General features: G+C 34.8%; 3 protein-coding genes across 5 annotated transcripts; 1 reads left to right on the top strand and 2 right to left on the bottom strand.

Annotated features, from left to right (window-relative positions):
* Nucleotides 1-1,170: 1,170 nt before the first annotated feature.
* Nucleotides 1,171-3,012, bottom strand: LOC142177255 (uncharacterized). The gene is made up of 3 exons (XM_075245726.1): nucleotides 2,822-3,012; nucleotides 1,516-1,996; nucleotides 1,171-1,338 (listed from the first exon to the last, which is right to left on the bottom strand). Exons 1-3 carry the CDS (start codon nucleotides 3,010-3,012, stop codon nucleotides 1,171-1,173), a joined length of 840 nt encoding a protein of 279 aa, XP_075101827.1.
* A 2,081-nt stretch (nucleotides 3,013-5,093) lies between these two features.
* On the top strand, nucleotides 5,094-7,470 carry LOC107815569 (uncharacterized). 2 transcript variants are annotated; one of them, XM_075246772.1, is made up of 4 exons: nucleotides 5,094-5,249; nucleotides 6,554-6,658; nucleotides 6,756-6,880; nucleotides 7,032-7,470. In XM_075246772.1, exons 2-4 carry the CDS (start codon nucleotides 6,574-6,576, stop codon nucleotides 7,263-7,265), a joined length of 444 nt encoding a protein of 147 aa, XP_075102873.1. In that variant the 5' UTR covers nucleotides 5,094-5,249; nucleotides 6,554-6,573; the 3' UTR covers nucleotides 7,266-7,470. The 2 variants fall into 2 exon arrangements, with proteins under 2 accessions (XP_075102873.1, XP_075102872.1); XM_075246771.1 differs by having other exon boundaries at nucleotides 5,101-5,274.
* An 816-nt stretch (nucleotides 7,471-8,286) lies between these two features.
* Nucleotides 8,287-16,628, bottom strand: LOC107815568 (uncharacterized). 2 transcript variants are annotated; one of them, XM_016641177.2, is made up of 4 exons: nucleotides 16,352-16,628; nucleotides 14,929-15,041; nucleotides 11,035-11,928; nucleotides 8,287-9,494 (listed from the first exon to the last, which is right to left on the bottom strand). In XM_016641177.2, the coding sequence occupies exons 1-4, from the start codon at nucleotides 16,374-16,376 to the stop codon at nucleotides 8,604-8,606; spliced, it is 1,923 nt and encodes a 640-aa protein (XP_016496663.1). In that variant the 5' UTR covers nucleotides 16,377-16,628; the 3' UTR covers nucleotides 8,287-8,603. The 2 variants fall into 2 exon arrangements, with proteins under 2 accessions (XP_016496663.1, XP_016496664.1); XM_016641178.2 differs by lacking the exon at nucleotides 16,352-16,628 and adding an exon at nucleotides 15,945-15,969.
* Nucleotides 16,629-19,132: the final 2,504 nt, after the last annotated feature.

Genomic DNA, 19,132 nt, shown 5'->3' with positions numbered 1-19,132 from the left:
ACAGTTTTAATGGGACAATCTTTGATTAAATTGTCTTGAAGTTTTTAGAAATTCAAAGCAACATATATTGATTGTTGTAGAACTTCAGGATTTGTTAACTACATCCTGATTTGTTGAAGGATGAAAATAATATTCAGGACATATTTTTTTAATGTCCTAAACTTCTGAAAATATAGACAATAAACTGAGATTTTCAGAAGTTAAGGACATTTTAAAAATATATGTCCTATATATTAGATTCATACTTCAAATGTTCAGGACGTTTCAAAAAATTATGTCCTGAAGTCTACTTGTACCAATCTCATTTTAAAAATAAGATGTAGCAAGCTGTGTTTAGCATGCTGCAGATGTCAAGTTTTATAACTACTGATTTGTCTATTTTAAATGGCCAGTCTTTTATTAAATCTGTAGAGATATAGCAAAAGATACATTGATTGTTGTAGAACTTAGGACATAATATTCATAAACGTCCTGATTTGTTGAATGATGAAATAATATTCAGGACATATTTTTCTGAAATGTCCTGAACTTCTGGGAATCTAGATAATAATCTGAGATTTCCAGAAGTTAAGGACATTTTAGAAATTTATGTCCTTAATATTAGATTCATACTTGAAATTTTCAGGACTTTTAAAAAATTATGTCCTTAAGTTTTACTTGTACCGATCTGATTTTAAAAATAAAGATGTAGCAAGTTGCATGCGTCAAATTATATAAAGAAAAGGAATTTCTTGTTTACTTACGGCAAGACTAAAATCCCATAAACAATAATTGATCCGACAAAGGTAAATTGGACTCCCAGAAAAAGAAAAAGAAACAAAGAGCACGTAAGCGCAAAGAAACTTTAAAAATTCAGGACATCTTTTATATAAACATATGCTAATGTTTACTTGCTCAAATAAAAACAATCTAAATGAATCCAATTTATAGCAAAAGCTTAAAAGAGTAGATAAATATAAGTGGCTATATCTATTATTCTCTATGCTTCCTTAAAAATGGATGGACTGCCGGAGAATATATACAAGATGTTCTATTATGACCAATTCTTCTGCAACAACCACATTTGAATGTTATTTTTGATGATTCGGTAGCTGGAATATGCCTTTTCTTCTGCCTTCTACCTGGCGGGACTTTGAAATCTGGAGGTTTAATAATTTGTGACTTAACACTCTATGGTACAATCCAAGAATCTGTATGTCCTACATGCTGTATTTGTCTTTCATATGTCTTCATCCAAGATTCCTTTAAGTACCAGTCCGAGCAGAAATTGGACTTCTTGATGTTTCTCTTCTCGATAGATGCAATTGCATGTATACATGGTAATTCATCAAATTGAAACTGAAAACAATCACATGTTCTTTTGTTTAAGTCCACCAAGAAAGTAATTTCTTCTTCCTCAACTCTAGAACGCCATGAATCAACAGGGAAGACCTTCAAAGTTGAAAAACTATAAGTTATTATATTATGTTAAATTATCATTAAAAAAATAAGATAAAGTAATAACATAATACTTACATTTAAAGTAAAAGCTAAATCTATCTTTTTATTCAATTCCTCTTCTGCCCAACAAGAAACGTCATAAAAAGTTCCTTCTGCTTCATTTCTTCTTTCATAAAACCAACGTTGTAGCTTCACTTGGATGAAATCCATCATGCTTAATATAGGCAGCTCCCTTGCTTCTAATAGTACAGAATTCATTGACTCAACTATGTTTGTTGTGAGCATGTCATATCTTCGTCGTGGACTACAAGAACATGTCCATTTTTCCGGTGGTTCTTCCATCAAGTAATCAAAAGTCTTCTTATCAACTTTTGCTATATCTGACATGTATAGATCAAATTCTTTGCGCCTGCATACTCTTGCAGCACTTTGGAAAAGTTTTATGACCTCATTTTTCACTTTCCTTCGCTTTAGGTTCTGCTCCAAATAATAGATACAAATCCCATGGTGGCTTTCAGGATATATCTTTGTGATGCCTTGTGCAATAGATTGATGCCTGTCCGATAAAAAAATTAAATTGTCACGGCTCCCAATTGCATTGCGAAGCTCACTAAAGTACCACTCATAGGAATTGTTATTTTCAGATTCTGCAATTCCAAAGGCTAGTGGGAATATTTGGTTATTTGTATCCTTTGAAACTGAAATCAATAAAACACCATGATATTTTGACTTCAAAAAAGTTGCATCAACAACAATCATTCCAACCAGCTATTGATGATCCATATGCATAAAACATATAAAGAAACCTGAAAATACAGTTTAACAGAAGGTTAAAAATACAGGATACCAAATCCTTAATATTTACACTGTACACATCAAAGTTAAGGACAACTTGTCCTTAACATTTTCACTGCACACATCAAAGTTAAGGACAACTTATCCTTAACTTTTACAATGCACACATCAAAGTTAAGGACACCATGTCCTTAACTTTTACAATGCACACATCAAAGTTAAGGACACCATGTCCTTAACTTTTACAATGCACACATCAAAGTTTAGGACACCATGTCCTAACTTTTTCACTGCACACATCCAAGTTAAGGACACCATGTCCTTAATATTTTCACTGCACACATCAAAGTTAAGGACACCGTATCCTTAACATTTTCACTGCACACATCAACGTTAAGGACACCGTGTCCTTAACATTTTCACTGCACATATCAAAGTTAAGGACACCATGTCCTTATCTTTTTCACTACACACATCAAAGTTAAGGACACCACGTCCTTAACATTTTCACTGCATACATCCAAGTTAAGGACAGCATGTCCTAAAGTTTATAAAATAGACTAATAAACTCTTTTTGATTGTTTACCTATTGTTGTCGTCTATCTTTATGTTAGTGTATATTACCGGATTTTTACTTTTTATCATATACAAGTATGAAGACAATAATTCATAATTCTCTTCAGGATTTCCTCTTATTAAAGTTGAAGCACGTTGAATAGCACGCCACGCCTTGTGATAACCAATATCTAGTCCATGCAATTTTTGCATCTCTGCCATGGCAAAGGCTGGTGTAACTTCAAACCTTGGGTATCGAAGATTATCAATAATGTAACCACTAATCTACTTTGAAGTTGTATGCCTTTGATCAGCTTTCATAGTGTTAACTGAGCAGTCATGATTTTTCTCAATCTTTACTATCTCGAATAGTGTTGAATCTTTAATTCTGAAAACACGTACACACCACCCACACCTATCATCATTGCATTTCAACGAATATCTTGTTGAGCTTGATCTAACAACCTTGAATTCAAAATGTCCATTAATTGCTATATTCGAAAAATAGTTAATTATACTCTTCTTGTTCTCAAATATTGATCCCACTTTTATTTCATCCAATGAAACATTTTCTCTTAATATTGTAGTTGGGGATTCTTTTTATTTAGAATTTGAGCTTCGTCTAGTTAGTTGAGTAGAGGTTTTTTCAATAACTTTTTCTATTACCAGTGCACTCTCTAAGACTTGAATACCCAAAGCTTGTTCGTTGTCAATCTCTATAATGCTTTGTCCTTCCACTTGAATAGAATCAAATGTTTGAAGGACCTCTTCAGTTATTGGTTAAGTTTCAATCACATCTATTTCCATTATCTGTTGGCATTTGTCTTGATTGTCTTGTTGAGTTTCTGTATTGACATGTTCAAAGGTGCTTGTAGAACCAAAAACTCTTTCCGAAACATTAATAATGAAACGACAGCCCTTGAAGAGTGAATGACTTTTTAGTAACTCTATACATGTATGAAGATCTAAATCTTTGGATACAAGCATTCCCTTACTTGTTCCCAGGTTGATATAAAACCATATCATTGCTTCTAACTTGTCTCTATCCAATTCAATAACTTTAAGGACATGGTTAATGAAATCTTTAAATTGAATTGCCTCAGGTACTAGAACAAGCTTTGTTTGATGATCAAGATACTTATAGTCTGCAGTCCATCTACCATTAAAAGCAACTATAATACATATTGTATCCATCCTTCAAGTCAAGAAAATGGAAAATTTAGGACATATTTATACAGCAATCGTGAAGTTAAGGACACAATATCCTAAACTTTATCAATGCAAGTTGCAAAACACAGGACACTATGTCCTTAATATTTAGAATAACAGTCATGAAGTTAAGGACATCATGTCCTAAATTTTATCAATACAAGTTGCAAATACAGGACACTATGTCCTTAATATTTACACAATAGTCATGAAGTTAAGGACATCATGTCCTAAACTTTATCAGTACAAGTTGCAAAAACAGGACACTATGTCCTTAATATTTACACAGTAGTCATGAAGTTAAGGACATCATGTCCTAAACTTTATCAATACAAGTTGCAAATACAGGACACTATGTCCTTAATATTTACACAGTAGTCATAAAGTTAAGGACACGTGTCCTTAACTTTATCAATACAATTTGCAAATACAAGACACTATGTCCTTAATATTTAGAACAACAGTCATGAAGTTAAGTACATCGTGTCCTTAACTTTATCAATACAATTTGCAAATACAGGACACCATGTCCTTAATATTTAGAACAACAATCATGAAATTAAGGACATCGTGTCCTTAACTTTATTAATACAAGTTGCAAAACACATGACATTTTATCCTTAATATTTTTTAGAACAACAATCATGTTAAGGACACCAAAATTTTAACATTATATCCTCAATATTTACAGAACAATCACAGAGTTAAGGACGCGATGTCCTTAACGTTATCAATACAGAAAAGAAAAAAAATTAAATTCCTAGCATCTTATTCTTTAGTAACGAAATAAAAATCTACACAAACACACAAAAGCATATAGAGATATCTGAAACTTTAGAACTTACTGTAATTTTATGGTGAATTTTGGACGAGAAAGTTGAATTCTCTAGTTTGAAATCGAAAGAGAAGCTTATGCAATTTTGGACGATCACAACAATTCTCTGCACGTAAGTTAGCGTAGGTATCATGAAAATCCTTATAGCAGAAGGGTATTTTCGTTCGGGCGGGTAAAAGTTTATTAAAACAATGGCTAAAGACTAAAGATATTTAAAACAGTTACTTAAAAGTAAATAACTATCTGTGCACATCGCCCCACAACTGTCAGGTTAGTTTGGGTTGGGTCAAACTCAACTGGGCCCAATTCTTTGGGGGCCAATTTCAATTACGGCAATCTTCTCCGGCCAAGTCCACACCAATTTCCCCTTTGCTGCAAAGTAGCTCCTCTTCCCTTCTCCTGCGATATCCGACTCGTAAGCCCTCTTCTCTCTCTATCTCGTAAGCCCCTTTGCCCATGATCTTTTTAAAGGCGATTTCTACAAATTATTATGTGCACAGAATTCTTGTTTGCTTCCTATATGATAATTGTTTCTATCAGTAATGAGGTTGTTAGTACTAATCACTCCTTTTAAGAATTATTAATCAGTTGTCTGATGACTTGTATTATAGAGTATGAATTCTGCTGTATAATGAATACCTACACTGACACGTTGAGGCTCGCTTTGGAGCATGAGATATTTTGCACTAAATAGTTCCAAAGTTGTTGCTTTACTAATCTGCTTTTGTGAGTATTAGTAATTTGATCATTTTAAAACTTAGATGTTAACGTTATATTGAGCGTTTACCAGTTGGGGTGCAAGTTAAAAATGTAAAGTCATTTACCAAATCTTTCTTATTATTCAGCCAACACAATTCCTGCTTCTAACAATCCCAAATGGTAGTATTTGACATAGATCCGTTTGGATGCAAATATCTAGATTTAAAAAATAAAAGATCAAATGTTATCCAATTGTCATTTGAAAAAAAAAAAAAAAAATCAAAAACAGGCTGAAATAACTGGGATTGAGTTTGTATTACAAACCCAAAAATTTCGATTAGACTTTGTGCTTCAAATCCAAATTTTCTTAGGTATATTATGACAGGGTCAAAGGATTAGGGATTCCTCCATCCAAATGAGCCCTGAATTAATTTTAAATTTCCATACAATTAAAGTAGTTCATCTAAACCAATCTCTGAGCTAGGTTAATATGGTTGAGAATTGATAGTTAAATTCTCTAACAATTTAGAATGTGATTATTGGTTAGTAGAGAGACAAATCAACTAGCCCCGAACTACTAGTTAGTAGAAAGTGGAATCAATAAAAAATGCTTTCTGTCTCTGCTGCTCTGTGGCTGGATAGATTACGGAGTGGAGTATTAGGGAAATAAATGGTGGTTGGATGGTTTTAAAGTAAGTATTAAGTAGAGATCAGAAATTCCCAATGGGGTTTGAGAGAAGGTGCAGAAAGCAAAGCCACAGGAAAATCCAAATAATTGGAACTTTCACTTTCCAGATCCCCAGAATCAATGGCAGGACTCTGGAGGGCGAGGTGTCAATTTGACTCAGCTTTCCTTTCCCTCCTAGTTTTAAACTGTACATGATACGGTGGATCTGTTCAGAAATTTTTGTTCTATATGGGCTTAATCAAATAGTTGATTAGTTGCAAATGCTCATGCCATTGCAGTAATGTTGTAGACTTGTAGTTAACGTAACTTCTAATCCGTTTCTTCAACCCCAGATTTGGTTTTGGTGAATTACATGATGAATACTGCAGCATCGTTGTTTAGGAGGTTAAATATCAGAGAGCTGGTAACAGGCACACCTGCTTACAATACTGCTAGTGGTGCGTATCTTGTTGCACTCTTTGCTAAAGCATATGCTTTGGAAATAGATGAAATGTTTAGAAACTCTGACATATGTTTCCTTTGTGCAAATTTAAGATATTTCCGGAGATGGATTGAGCTTGATGTTTAGGAGGTGGGCTACCAAAAAGACAGCAGGGTCTACAAAGAATGGCCGTGATTCAAAACCGAAGAATCTAGGCGTGAAGAAATTTGGTGGAGAGGTAAAAAAATCTCTGCTTGTGGAAAAATGGGATGAAGCATTAATCAGTTTAGGAGAAACTTTTCTGTTCCAATGTTGCATATAGAGCATACTTTCAGACCAATTCTTACCAACATCAGTATTCTTTTTGTAACACAGTTTTTTACATGCAGAGAGTGATACCTGGAAATATTATTGTTCGTCAAAGGGGAACCCGATTTCATCCTGGAAACTATGTTGGAATTGGGAAGGATCACACACTTTATGCTTTGAAAGAAGGGTGTGTTAAGTTTGAGCACCACAAGCTGAGTGGGCGCAAATGGGTGCATGTTGAGCCTAAGGATGGTCATGTGCTTCACCCGGTTTACTCAAGCACTACCACTGCTGAGCTGAAGACAGCTACTTAAATTTCTCTTATTTGTCAACTGTTTGAGTGATTCATGGATTATAGATCTAACAAAATAAGCCACTAAAAAGGCTGTCTAGTTTTGTATCTTCTTTAGGTCTCTAGATTTAAAGCAAATAATTTGAAGCGTAGTCCGTGAAATGATGTTCTGGCTCAATTTTTTGATAAAATATATTGTGTTGGTGGAAGCTTTGTATGGATGCGCTTAATAGCTTTTGGGTTTTCCATTCTGAGCATCATAAACTTGCTGAAACATTGACATGGATTCAAGTGATGAGACCACAAACACATTGTCGATGCCTCTACCTGAAAATATCTTTGATAAAGGTAAGCAGGTAAGAGCTCATTGTTTGGTCAAGGCAGTTCTATGAAGCTAAGAAACTATCAAGGTGGGAGTGAAGCTGCCAACGTGAATATGGCGTTTGGGATAAATTATAATATTGCCAATAAGCCTTTTGAAAGGAGGTTATTTTCTGACACTACAATCTACAATTAGGCTTTTATTTTGCTTTGTAGAGCTGCTAGTTAGATATTAGGCTGCAGAGATACTCACACCTTGGGCTGTTGATATTTGCCAATTATGTGAACCTTAAGCTGGTGATATCTGCTGATTAACTTGACAATTTTGCTGGTTGTATCATTTAGGACCCCCAAAACGACATGCTGTTATTTTTTCTTTTCTTTTTTGCTGTCTGTGTATCTCATAAACTTTTTTGATGTGTGTGTGTGTGTGTCATATTCACTTGTGACCAAAGAGCATTATAAAACGAAGAGATAACAATTTATTTTATTTTAACTATCATTTTTTATGCGGTCTTGCAATAAGAGCAGACTTCGATTATGTTTTTACGAAGTGAAATCTGAAAAATGATCTACTCTTTAAATTTTACAAATAAGAGAATTTCTATCCAAAAACTCAAGTCAAAAGGAAAATGCCACTGGTCTCTGTATGCTGCAATGGATTGTGTATAGTATTGCTACCTCCTCTCTCATCAAAACCAAGAACGAAAATTAAAGCCATATTTTTCAGCAAAGCTTCAAACTACATAAAGTTGCCAGTTACATTGAATCATTCATAGAGGTAAAAGTACTGAGGATCAGACCAGTGCATTTACAAAGTGGGCTTTGCATATACCCAACTGAAGCTGCACAGTATGCAGATACAATGAAGGAGAAATTTGATTTAAATGATCAGTAAAGCTTTACACAACCTGCGGATACAGATGTAGTTGGAGAGAGCAGCAATTTGAAGTCACTCTTTATATGTACAAGACTCTAATCACATTACTTTCACATCCAGCTGCATTCAGGTGCACTAATCACAACCACTTTTTTCTCTTCAGTTCAAGAAAACAACTGTAGATGAGTGTCCAACCTGACCAGATGCACAAAGCTGCACTTGAAATTGTCTCTGGCAAACAACAGGAGCCCGCATTCCAAGTTTACAGCTAATATGCAATGATCTTGTCGCAGCAGACAAAGTATCAGATGAAAATTCAGCTTCCCTTAGCACCATACGACTTCTTTTGGCTGCACTTACTGATCCCTTTGGTTCATTAATTAGTTCATTGGGAATCTGCAACAATTTGGGATAAAAGTGATGGAGAGCATCCTTCTGGTAGACTTTTTCCAAGTTCTCCACTTCTGTCTCGCCTTCCATATCAAATTTACTAGTCAAGTTTTGCTTTTCAACTGAGTTAGCCACTCCATTTGCTGCCTCAGCTAATCCGACACCACGACAGGCTTCTGCAACAAGCATATAAGTGCTTTCCTCTGGTTGAATGTTGAATTTTTCCATGATTTGGATTACCTCTTGCGCTTCCCGAGGCTTTTTATTTTCTGCATAACCCCATATCAGAGTTTCAAAAGCTTTCAGATTAGGAGATATCCCACACTCACACATCCTCTCGAAGATCCTCATTGCACAATCCATTCTACCAGCAGTGCACCATCCACTAATTACAGTAGTGAAAATCACAACATTTGGAAGGTTCCCAGATTTAACCATGGTATTCAGGACTTCTTCTGCTTTTTCTGGTTCCATTGCACGAACGTAACCCTTGGCCAAAATGCTATACGCGTGGACATCAGGCTGAATGCCAGCTTCGACCATGTCATCGAAGACCTCCCTGCACTTAGCCATATATCCTGCAGCACCCCAGGCATTCATGATGGTGCTGAAAGTAATGACATCAGGTTTGACGCAGAACTCTTCCATTAATGTAAGAACCTGATCAAATTGATGGAGCCTTTTAGTGGACATAATTTTTTTGAATTTGGCAAGCATGTGAAGAGTAACAGAAAAAGATGCAGAAGTTCTACATTCCTAAAGAAGCATATCACTATAAAATTCAACCATTCAATGCAAGCATTCTATGAATGAATTGGCTAATGAATGACGCAGGCAAATTCGAAATCATGTTTACATGCACGTGGCTCTAACTAGTGTCCTGTCTCCTACACTGTATTGATCTATGCTTAACATTTCAAGTGGAAAATGTACTTGTGAAGTGGTTCTTAACACACACACACACACACACACACACACACACACACACACACACACACACACACACACACACACATATATATATATAAGACTTCAAACAGCATTTTTAAGTAAATCAATACAGATATCATTTGGGGAATGAAAATTGACAGCCTTGTACAACAAGAATAATACTTGTGTTTGCATCATTTGAATCATTTTATAGCATTTTTCAGTTAGTTAAAGATGTTACTTGATGTTTCAGACTGCATAGGGAGAGGGCTTCAGTTGTTCAAACTCAGCTTGAACCTTTGACTTTCTATTCTCTCAGCTTTTTATTTCTCTTCATGGCTTACAATGCTTTAGTCATTCAAACTCTATTGAATCTTTGATTTCCCTTTCAGTATGCTTTTCCACTCTTTTTTTCTTTTCTTTTTTCTAGTTTACTAGCTGTCCTTTCCAACTCTGTCGAATGGTTTCACTCCCTTTTCCCCTTCTTTCAGTTCCTTGTCAGTCAGTCGATGCAGAGGGCGTTTTCACTTTCTATTACAATGTGAAATGAGAAGACAGAAAAAGAAAAATACCTCTTCTGAAACCCCTACCCCATGGTTTCAATTTGAAGTTGGCTTTTCATTCTGGCTAGTCTAAAAGTTATTATCATTCAAGAAGGAACAATTCATAACCTGATTTTCCGGTATTCTGTTTAAACATGACTTGTTAAAATGGGGCCTTATATGAGTCCCAATATAGGGGTACAGAATTTGCCACTGAGGCCCTGCTAAAGTGATAAGGCTGAGGTGCAAGGATCATTGAGGTCAGTGGCTCTAATCTCCAAACGCTAGGTAAGCTTGTTGTATTCACCTTGTTCATTAAACCGGGTGTCTTCTCATTAGGTTAGTTTGATATAATTTCATCTGATTTGCAGTCTCCGAAATTGTAGTTTTGTTTTTGTGTTCACTGCTTCACTCCAAAAAAAAAGGGAAGGAGTTGAAAGTGCCTCATATTTGGGTTTCTATACATTCACTTTGACATTTCCAACTTTTACGCATACAATTTCTCTACCTTTTTTTCCCTCAAAGTCATAATATCAATCTTTCACTCTTATGAGTTAAAATGCAATGTTAAACATCAAAGAAAGAGGAAATTACTTTGGTCCCCCCTGCTTATTCTTTTATTGCAAAGCGAAGAACAGTGGCATCTAATCTGCCACCAATCATTAGATTTTTTTTAAAATACAATAGAAGGTTAATAGTTATTAATCAAAAGATATACCAATACGAACCTCATCAACGCTGTCTCCGTCTGACATGTCAAGGAAGCCTTTGATCAGTGAATTGAAAATGACAAGGTTAGGATGTATTCCAAGATCCTTCATCTTGTACACAAACCTCAAGGCGTCCTTTATTTTACCTTCTTTACAGTATCCAGATATAATGATGCCACAAGTCCTTTCGTTAGGGTGCACATTGTTCCTTTGCATTTCTAAAATCACTCTTTCCGCCTTTTCAGTTTGATGATTTTGACTATAAGCTGCAGCTATCGTATTGTAAGTGATAACATCCGGTCGTAAACCACAAGCTATCATCTTATCCACCGTATTCCATGCATCAGCAAAATTCTTTTTGTTACACCATGCTTTAACAAGTACATTGTATGTCCTCAGATTTGGTTTCACATTAACTTCCTGCGACATTAACTCCATTATCTTTATAGATTCTTCAGGCTTTCCAGCAATTCCATACCCTTTGATCAAAGTGTTAAAAGTGCTGATTGCAGGCTTTATCCCACTCTCCATCATCTGTAAGAAGGCTTTCATTGCTTCCTCCATGTTTCCAGATTCAGAAAAAGCATTAACAACAGCATTGAAGAAAACTGGATCTGGATTCATACCATTTTCTTGCACTTCAGATATAATGGAATGGATGTGATTGAAACGCTTCTGGGCTGTCAAGGCCGCTAAGAGGGTAGTGTATGTAATTAGAGATGGTTTATGCCCTCCTTTAATCAAACTATCAAAGATCAGCTCGGCTTCTTTGGGCCTCCCTCTTTCTAAAACAGTGTTCATCAGTTTTGTTCTTGAGCGAACAGTTCTACAGCTATTACCATTCACACAAAAGGTGCAGAGGACAGATTCAGGTGTTGGTCGCAGTGGCATCTTATCGTCTAGATCTTTTTCCTGCAGTCATAAAGGCTTTTAAATTTTAGCAACAACCACTGATCTTGAACCACAACAGCAGAGCAGTTATCCTTTTAAAAAAAAAAAATTGTTTTTAAATCAAAGATAACCGTAAAAGTTACCTGTAAAGAATGAAATCTAATAAATTAGCTTCAGATTTTAATGTTTCAACTTCATGTGGTACTGAAACTAATACTCTATGTAAGAGGACTATAAGAGAAAAATGAAAAAGGAACCCCACATTTAGAATCAATGAAAGAAACATCAACCCTGTGTTAGGACTTACTATCTGGTTAAGCCCCAGTCCTACATTTTATTACTCCCTAATTCAATACCCATGACAAAAAATTTGTTGTTCAAAGCAATATAATTTAGCGATTTCATTTATTTCTGTAGTGCTTCTCCCAAAAAAAAAAACATCCTTCAACCTTATTAACACTGCAGGCAATCATACAAACATATCATTATATTTACACTAAAGACAATTTCTTTTGGAGTCAGTTTTCTATATAATGAAAACCATCATTCTTTTCGGGACAAGGGAAAGAATGTACAGAAATAAATTACCAAAGGAAGACTTGAAGGAAAAGAACAAAACTAAAAAAAATGGAAAAACTATTCTACATTCTAAAAGGCTTGCTAGTGGCATAGAAGGCACAGTTATATGTCCTCGTCTCGACGTGGACCTCAAATTTTGTTTGAATAGAACCAAATGATGCCTTCTTCTTAGCAAATCCAAGGACTTTTAACAGGAGATAGGCTAGAAAGATACCAACATATGCCGGTGGAAGTGTCCGTCTTCTCCCAACTCAAAACATTCTGCAATAATCCCCTTCATATGTTTACCCAAAATGGGTAGACCGTGTACTAAGTGACTCACGCATCCCACTATATATATGCACAATGTGGGGGAGAAAAGGAGAAAAAACTATTATGTTGAAATTGGTGGTTAATAAGATATAAGAGGGCTCCTTTTATAGGAGTTGAGTTACATGATAGAGGGAAGTAACCTAATTCTTGGGATTTCTGATTATTATGACATAATCATTAGGAATTATTTTCACAAAGTTCTTAATGATTCTCTTGATTTTCAATAATGACATAATCATTAAGAATATTCTACAAAATACTCTAAAAGATTTTCTTGATTTTTAAGATGCCCCCTTAACTAGGAGTGTCAATGGATATTTAAAAACCGACTAAACCGTACCGAACCGATTTCTAGGTTTCTTTTAATAAAACCGTAGGTTTTATTATAAATCTATAACCGTACCGATAATTAGGGTAGGTTTTTTATTTTATAAAAATAAACCGAAAAAATACTAAACTGTACCGAATAAATTTACATGTGAAAAATATATTTATATATTAAGTTTAAGAATAATAATGTATTAAAATTTTCCTTGGGCCTTGGAATTGTGAAAACTGTTACAAGCAAACAAGTAATTAAACTCAAAATCTTAATTCCAAACCTATAATGCTACTCCTATTGAAACTAAATTATTTCCAATATATTCACTAGCAAGACACAAGCTATTCTAGCGATTAGTAGCAAACTACAATGTATTGAATATGTTTCCTTTCATATGATTTAGATTTAATTTTTTGAATATTTAATCTTCTATAGACTTTATTCTTGAGTTCCAGCTTGGTTAATATCTTTTACTCGGTTAATATCTTTGTTTAGTTTCTTTTATGCTGCTGTAGAATAGTTGATGGATCTATACTCTGGCCATCTTTAATATTTTCTTAGTTCATCACCATTTAAAGAGTAAAAATATCTAGAGAGTTTGCTAAGTCCTATAAAAGTATGTATGTTATTGCATTCTACCTCTACTAGTGACTTTTACATGACATTTTAAAAAGATACCGAAAATTAACCGAACCGTACCGATACCGAAGAGAAACCGACATGATTGAGACTGTTTCGAAAAGTCTAATTTTGGTTATGCATAATAGAATAACCGAAAAATTGGTATGGTACAAATTTTAGAAAATAACCGTCCGAACCGAACCATTGACACCCCTACCCTTAAACGTAAAGCAACTTGTATTTGCAACTCAAACCGGAAAGTGTTGCTGAAAATAAAATTGATTTTGGCACTATCATGAGACTGACTTGGCCACAGCGCTATTGTGAACCAGTATAACATAACAGAAGTCAAAGGCATTTATGCTGCCAGCTTGATCAAATTGCTGAAAAAAACAAGTATGCCGCAAGCTGGTTCCAAACTATTGACTAGGTGATGATTTTCAATGATGTGGCTCAGACTGCAATGGAATGGCTCTCGCCAGCTAAAAGTGGGTCAATACCTTGATGTCAACTGACACGGACTACTGGTGAGCTGAATATCGCCTGTTGATTTGACAAGTCAACTGACATAGACTGCTAACTTGACATGTTAGGTGGCGTAGATTGAGGACTAAAAAATGGTAGAGTGTTAACTAGTCAGTTAATGTGGACTGATGATAGAAACCTAGAGATTAGATAGTGTGCGGCATGCCGCATGCGTAGGACAGACACAGACAGAGATGCCCTACCACAATCGTAAACTATAAAAAGAAAGAAAAACTTCCGCAAACGAACAGGTAGCCCTCTGGTAGACTGAAGCTTTTAGATCTTTTTAAATGTAAAATAATTTTATTAAGAATGGAAAACTCTCCCATATACAAGCAGTATGCCAAAAAGTAGAGAATCTACAGCATAATATGATTCTCCAATGTTTCATTTTACCTTGTATGTCGGCATTTGATTGGGCACAAAGTTTAAGATGTTAATTTGTATGTTATATTAGTGATAATGAAGGTAAATGAACTATTAGATCGATAGGGAAAACATCAGATCAACATTTAAGGTCAAATTAATGGATTTGAATTCTTGAAAGTTGTGAGAGTCGCATAAAAATAGTATGATTTCAAACATTTTGGAATGTTCCAAAATTGGAAGGGTGTCATATAAATTGGAAGAGGTTGAGTAACATGTTATCACATTAAATGTACCTTGATTGGTGATGCATGCAGCCACTCTTTTCTGATAAGGGTCCTCATGCCCGACTTCTTGTGATATGTTTCACAGTTTCGCTTTTCTTTTCCAAAATCATCCATGTAATTTCCTGAAAATGTGAAAATGTTTGCCAAGTGAGTATTGGTGTCCTCAATTGGCTTTAGAAAATATGTAAACATGCTTACTTTGGAAGCTCCACAAACAAATTAACTAGAAACATTATCAGATGACCCTGAAGGGACAACAGTAACAAAAATGTGAAGCTAACAGACTGCAGGAAATTTCACGAGAAAGTATATTTGAGGGCATCAGTACAGGAATTTAAACACAATATCATTATAGACGTTTTTTCACTGGGTAATTCACTGAAGCTGACCTAGAGCAGGGCCTACTAGTGACAAAAGATTTACACTCAGCAAGCATACAAGCAATTAAGAATTGAAGTAGATAACGACTGCAAAAAAGAAAATTTCAACTGTGAGGCAAGTAACCAAATTTCCACCTAAATTTGGGGATTCATGCATATTCCTCTTTCACGCCAAAAACAAAGACAAACAGATTCTTACAAAGAATCACGTCCACTGACCAAAATAAATCAGATGAGTAGGACTATGATGATCTTAACAATTTCCTTTCTAGTAGCTTTCGTGTTAAGCGTGATTCACAAACTCAATATATCAAGGCAGAGGGAGCATGACTTCTTTGTTGGATATTTTATCATTACTACTTGAACGAGCTGCTCTTTGTAGACCAATTCTACATGAGATAAACATCACCTTTCCAAGTGTTGGCTAGTTCTAGAAACTGAAGCTGACACTACCTTTATGGCTGATGCAATTAATAGAAAGTAAGTCTGCCCAAAGCAGCTATAGAGTTAATTAAAAAATATCAACTCAAAATAGTGAAAATTCTGGAAGCAGGTTTCAGGAAGGAAGTACTGATTTGCTAGACATAGTAGAATTCTACACATTTAATCAACAACAATAGGATAATCAAAGTTTACGGAAATTACCCAAAATCAATTAATTTGAAGATCAATCAGTCAATACTAGTGTTACACAAGAAAAGGACTCTAGAAAGAGAAAATGACCCCCCCCCCCCCCCCAACCCACCCAAAGTTAAAGAAGACACAGCAAAGAGTTTAGACAAGAGATTTTTGAAATCCAAATAAACCCATTTCTGCAATCAACCAAACAAGCATTACTCACTCTACAAAAAAAAACCATTTCTCCCCAAAAAGAAAAAGTCAGACCAAGAAACACAACACAAAGAACTGGGAAAACAAGGCAAAAGGTAACAAAATCATCCCAGCAGAAACATTAACTATCAACCCAATAAAAAATATTCAAGAATCACTAAGCAAAAAACCAAATTTAGCTTGACTGACTTCTTGAAGAAAAATAAAGGAAAATGGAGTACCTTTATCCGAGAGATTTATTTGCATGCGGTACTACTGCAACTTGTTGGTTTCTTATACTATCAGAGAATAAATGAGTTGAGACAATTTGTTATATTGAAAATCTTATCCACAGATATATAATTTTGGATTGCATAGGAAAATATAGTCCTTCCAAGTTCCAAAGGATAAGGAATGGAGAGAAGAGAAGAAAGGTTGGAAAATATGAAAGAGACAATTTGGATGAAATCCTCTTTCTTCTTTTCTCTACATTGGCCTTTTTTCTTTTCCTCGCGAAAAAAGACAAAAGAAAAAAAAAACTTGCTTGTGTATGTATAACATTTTTTGAAATATAAATATCTTTTCTCAATAGTAGGTTATTTATTTGTTCATTTAATCAATTTGCTAAAAAGCGATATTTATTAAGTCAAAAAGATTAAACAGAATTATAGTAAACCTAATAGCAGGCTTATTGAGATGACTAACTATCTTCAGGAATGTAGTATGTAGTCTATTGTTATAATCTTTTTTTAGAAAGAAAATAAATTATTATAAAGTGTATTATGTATATTTGAAAATTGAAAGTGAAAGAATTATGAATGTGGCCAATTATCGGTGGAAAGTTAAAGATAGTGTACTTACTGCTTTGGAAGCTGTAATCTAACCAGATGGCACAACGCCATCCTAAATGTTGAAAACAAGGATTATTTGATAATAGGATGGACGAAATCTTAATCCTTGATGCTAACTAATTTCGGGTGTGTTTTGTAGGAAAGAAAATATTTTTCGGAAAATGTATTTTAATTTTCTCATGGGTTGAGTTAAACGTTCTGATAAACATTTTTTTCAGAATTCAATTAGAGGAAAATATTTTTACTATCAAAAGAAGCAAGACAAATATATAGACGGCCCCTTAAATTTGGTTCCAGTTTCTATTTTGACACCTTAACTTAGTACCTTTCCTATTGAACACTTTAACTCTATTTTAGTCTATACCATTTAAACACAACACATGATCGGTCAAAGGAGCGTTATGTCCACACATGGTAAGCACGTGAATGTTATTAATATTTGCTTAGGTGGATATTCTAACGGTAAAAAAAAACTCACCCGTTAGACCCACTTCAAAACACCCGATTTTTCCATTATTTCTCTCAAAAAGCCCTAATTCCTCTTTCGTCTTCTTCCCCTTTCAAAGTCGTCATTTTTCCCTTCAACTGAAGCTTAGGTGCCCAAGCTTAAATCTTTATCTGATTTCTTCATCTTTCTCGTTTATCAGTTCCATGTCACAAAAATCAACAACTTCACGCAATGGAATGGATATTTGCCAATATGGATTGAATGCGCCACTGACTATATCATGGTCACCTGCAAACCCATGTCGTCGATTTTATGGTTGTAAATTGGTAAGTCGATTGTATTGCTTAGACTCTTGAATTTCTTAAAAAAGAAATCCGTTTTTAATATTTTTGGCCACATTTCTTTTTTAATTTTGTAGGGTCGAGGTGGATGCAAATACTTCAGATGGCATGATGATGAAATGCCCGACCAAGCTAAGAGGGTTATACGGGCTCTGTTGAAGAGAGTCGAAAGAATTGAGAAAACAGTTGCGCGGTTGGAGTGGTTATTTGTTGTGGTGGTGGTGCTGTTTCTATGAATTTGGCTTTGCTGATGCTGGTGGTTTGAAGAACAATGTAGTATTTTTATGTTATGCTGGTGATAATGGTATTGTAGTTGTTGCTATTAGTTCAAGAACAATATAGTATTTGGAAGTGGGTACTAGGAATTTAGCCTTTTGTTAATGTACACTATCTTGTTATGAATGAAATGGCAATGACCAATTTTTTTATGCAAATTGAAGTTCAGCTGCACTCCCATATTGTGTTATGAATGAAATGCGAATTCATATTCATGAACTGAAAACATAACTGCCCAAACATATTCATGAATTAAAAGCATAACTGCCCAAACATTCAATCGCATAATGTGATGAACTAGCATTACACCGAAGCTAAAAAACAGAGCATTATTTTGGTCTACAAATTACAAAAACATAGCATTGTTTTCCAAACAAATAACTGTCCAAACTAGTAACCTATAACAGAGCATAATGTATCAAATAGAGCATAACTGCCCAAACAAAAAACTAGCAGTGACATCTTAGATAATATAAACAAAAGCTGGTTTGCTTCACAGTGTAGATGCAACTGAACTTGTTTGACTTGAAGGGCCTTTTTTCCTTGCTGCACTCATCTGCTGAAGTTGTGACCTTGTCACTGCATTTCTTGCTTTAAACTTCAATCCAGGAGGCTTAAATCCAATGTCTATGTTAGTTACAAATGTATCCTTGAATGTCCCAGCTGATATGACTCTCTCAGATGATATACCAACCTGTAAAATACAATGAATTAGTTAAAACAGAATAATTTCATCCCACAAAACTGCCAAACCAACATCTATGTTTGTTGTTTCTTCAGTCACAAATGTGTTTTCTGCAGTACTTTCTTGGACATTTATATCCTCTGGAACATTAGATGTTACCCCCAGCCTCTTTATTTAATGTATTTTCACTTGGTTCAACAACTTCTGGCCCACATAAAAGGCCACATGCGACAGTCTCATCAACCAACAAAGGCTCGTTAACTACATGCTTAATAAATAAATCTAAATGATCAAGATGATTAAGGTGACAAACTATATTATCAATCAAGACAAAGTCATTAGATTTCGGATTAATTAAATAGAAACCCTCTACCTTAGCATACCCATATCCTTTGTGATGACCCAAAATATTATTTTTAAAT

Source organism: Nicotiana tabacum, chromosome 23 (assembly GCF_000715075.1).
Source record: "Nicotiana tabacum cultivar K326 chromosome 23, ASM71507v2, whole genome shotgun sequence".
In the NCBI taxonomy this organism is placed as follows: Eukaryota; Viridiplantae; Streptophyta; class Magnoliopsida; order Solanales; family Solanaceae; genus Nicotiana; species Nicotiana tabacum.
Note: the sequence above shows the minus strand (reverse complement) of the source record. Positions and strands in the feature narration are given on the sequence as shown.

Excerpts from the sequence above, each read along its gene's own strand:
- LOC142177255 (XM_075245726.1), bottom strand. The coding sequence starts at position 3,012 with ATGGCAGAGATGCAAAAATTGCATGGACTAGATATTGGTTATCACAAG. Across the intron at positions 1,997-2,821 it reads AAGATAGACGACAACAATAG|GCATCAATCTATTGCACAAG; the intron begins GTAAACAATCAA and ends TTTATCGGACAG. Across the intron at positions 1,339-1,515 it reads ATTTAGCTTTTACTTTAAAT|TTTCAATTTGATGAATTACC; the intron begins GTAAGTATTATG and ends GATTGTTTTCAG.
- LOC107815569 (XM_075246772.1), top strand. The coding sequence starts at position 6,574 with ATGATGAATACTGCAGCATCGTTGTTTAGGAGGTTAAATATCAGAGAG. Across the intron at positions 6,659-6,755 it reads TGCTTACAATACTGCTAGTG|ATATTTCCGGAGATGGATTG; the intron begins GTGCGTATCTTG and ends TGCAAATTTAAG. Across the intron at positions 6,881-7,031 it reads TGAAGAAATTTGGTGGAGAG|AGAGTGATACCTGGAAATAT; the intron begins GTAAAAAAATCT and ends TTTTACATGCAG.
- LOC107815568 (XM_016641177.2), bottom strand. The coding sequence starts at position 16,376 with ATGCAAATAAATCTCTCGGATAAAG. Across the intron at positions 15,042-16,351 it reads AATAAATCTCTCGGATAAAG|GAAATTACATGGATGATTTT; the intron begins GTACTCCATTTT and ends TCACATTTTCAG. Across the intron at positions 9,495-11,034 it reads ACGGAGACAGCGTTGATGAG|GTTCTTACATTAATGGAAGA; the intron begins GTTCGTATTGGT and ends CAATTTGATCAG.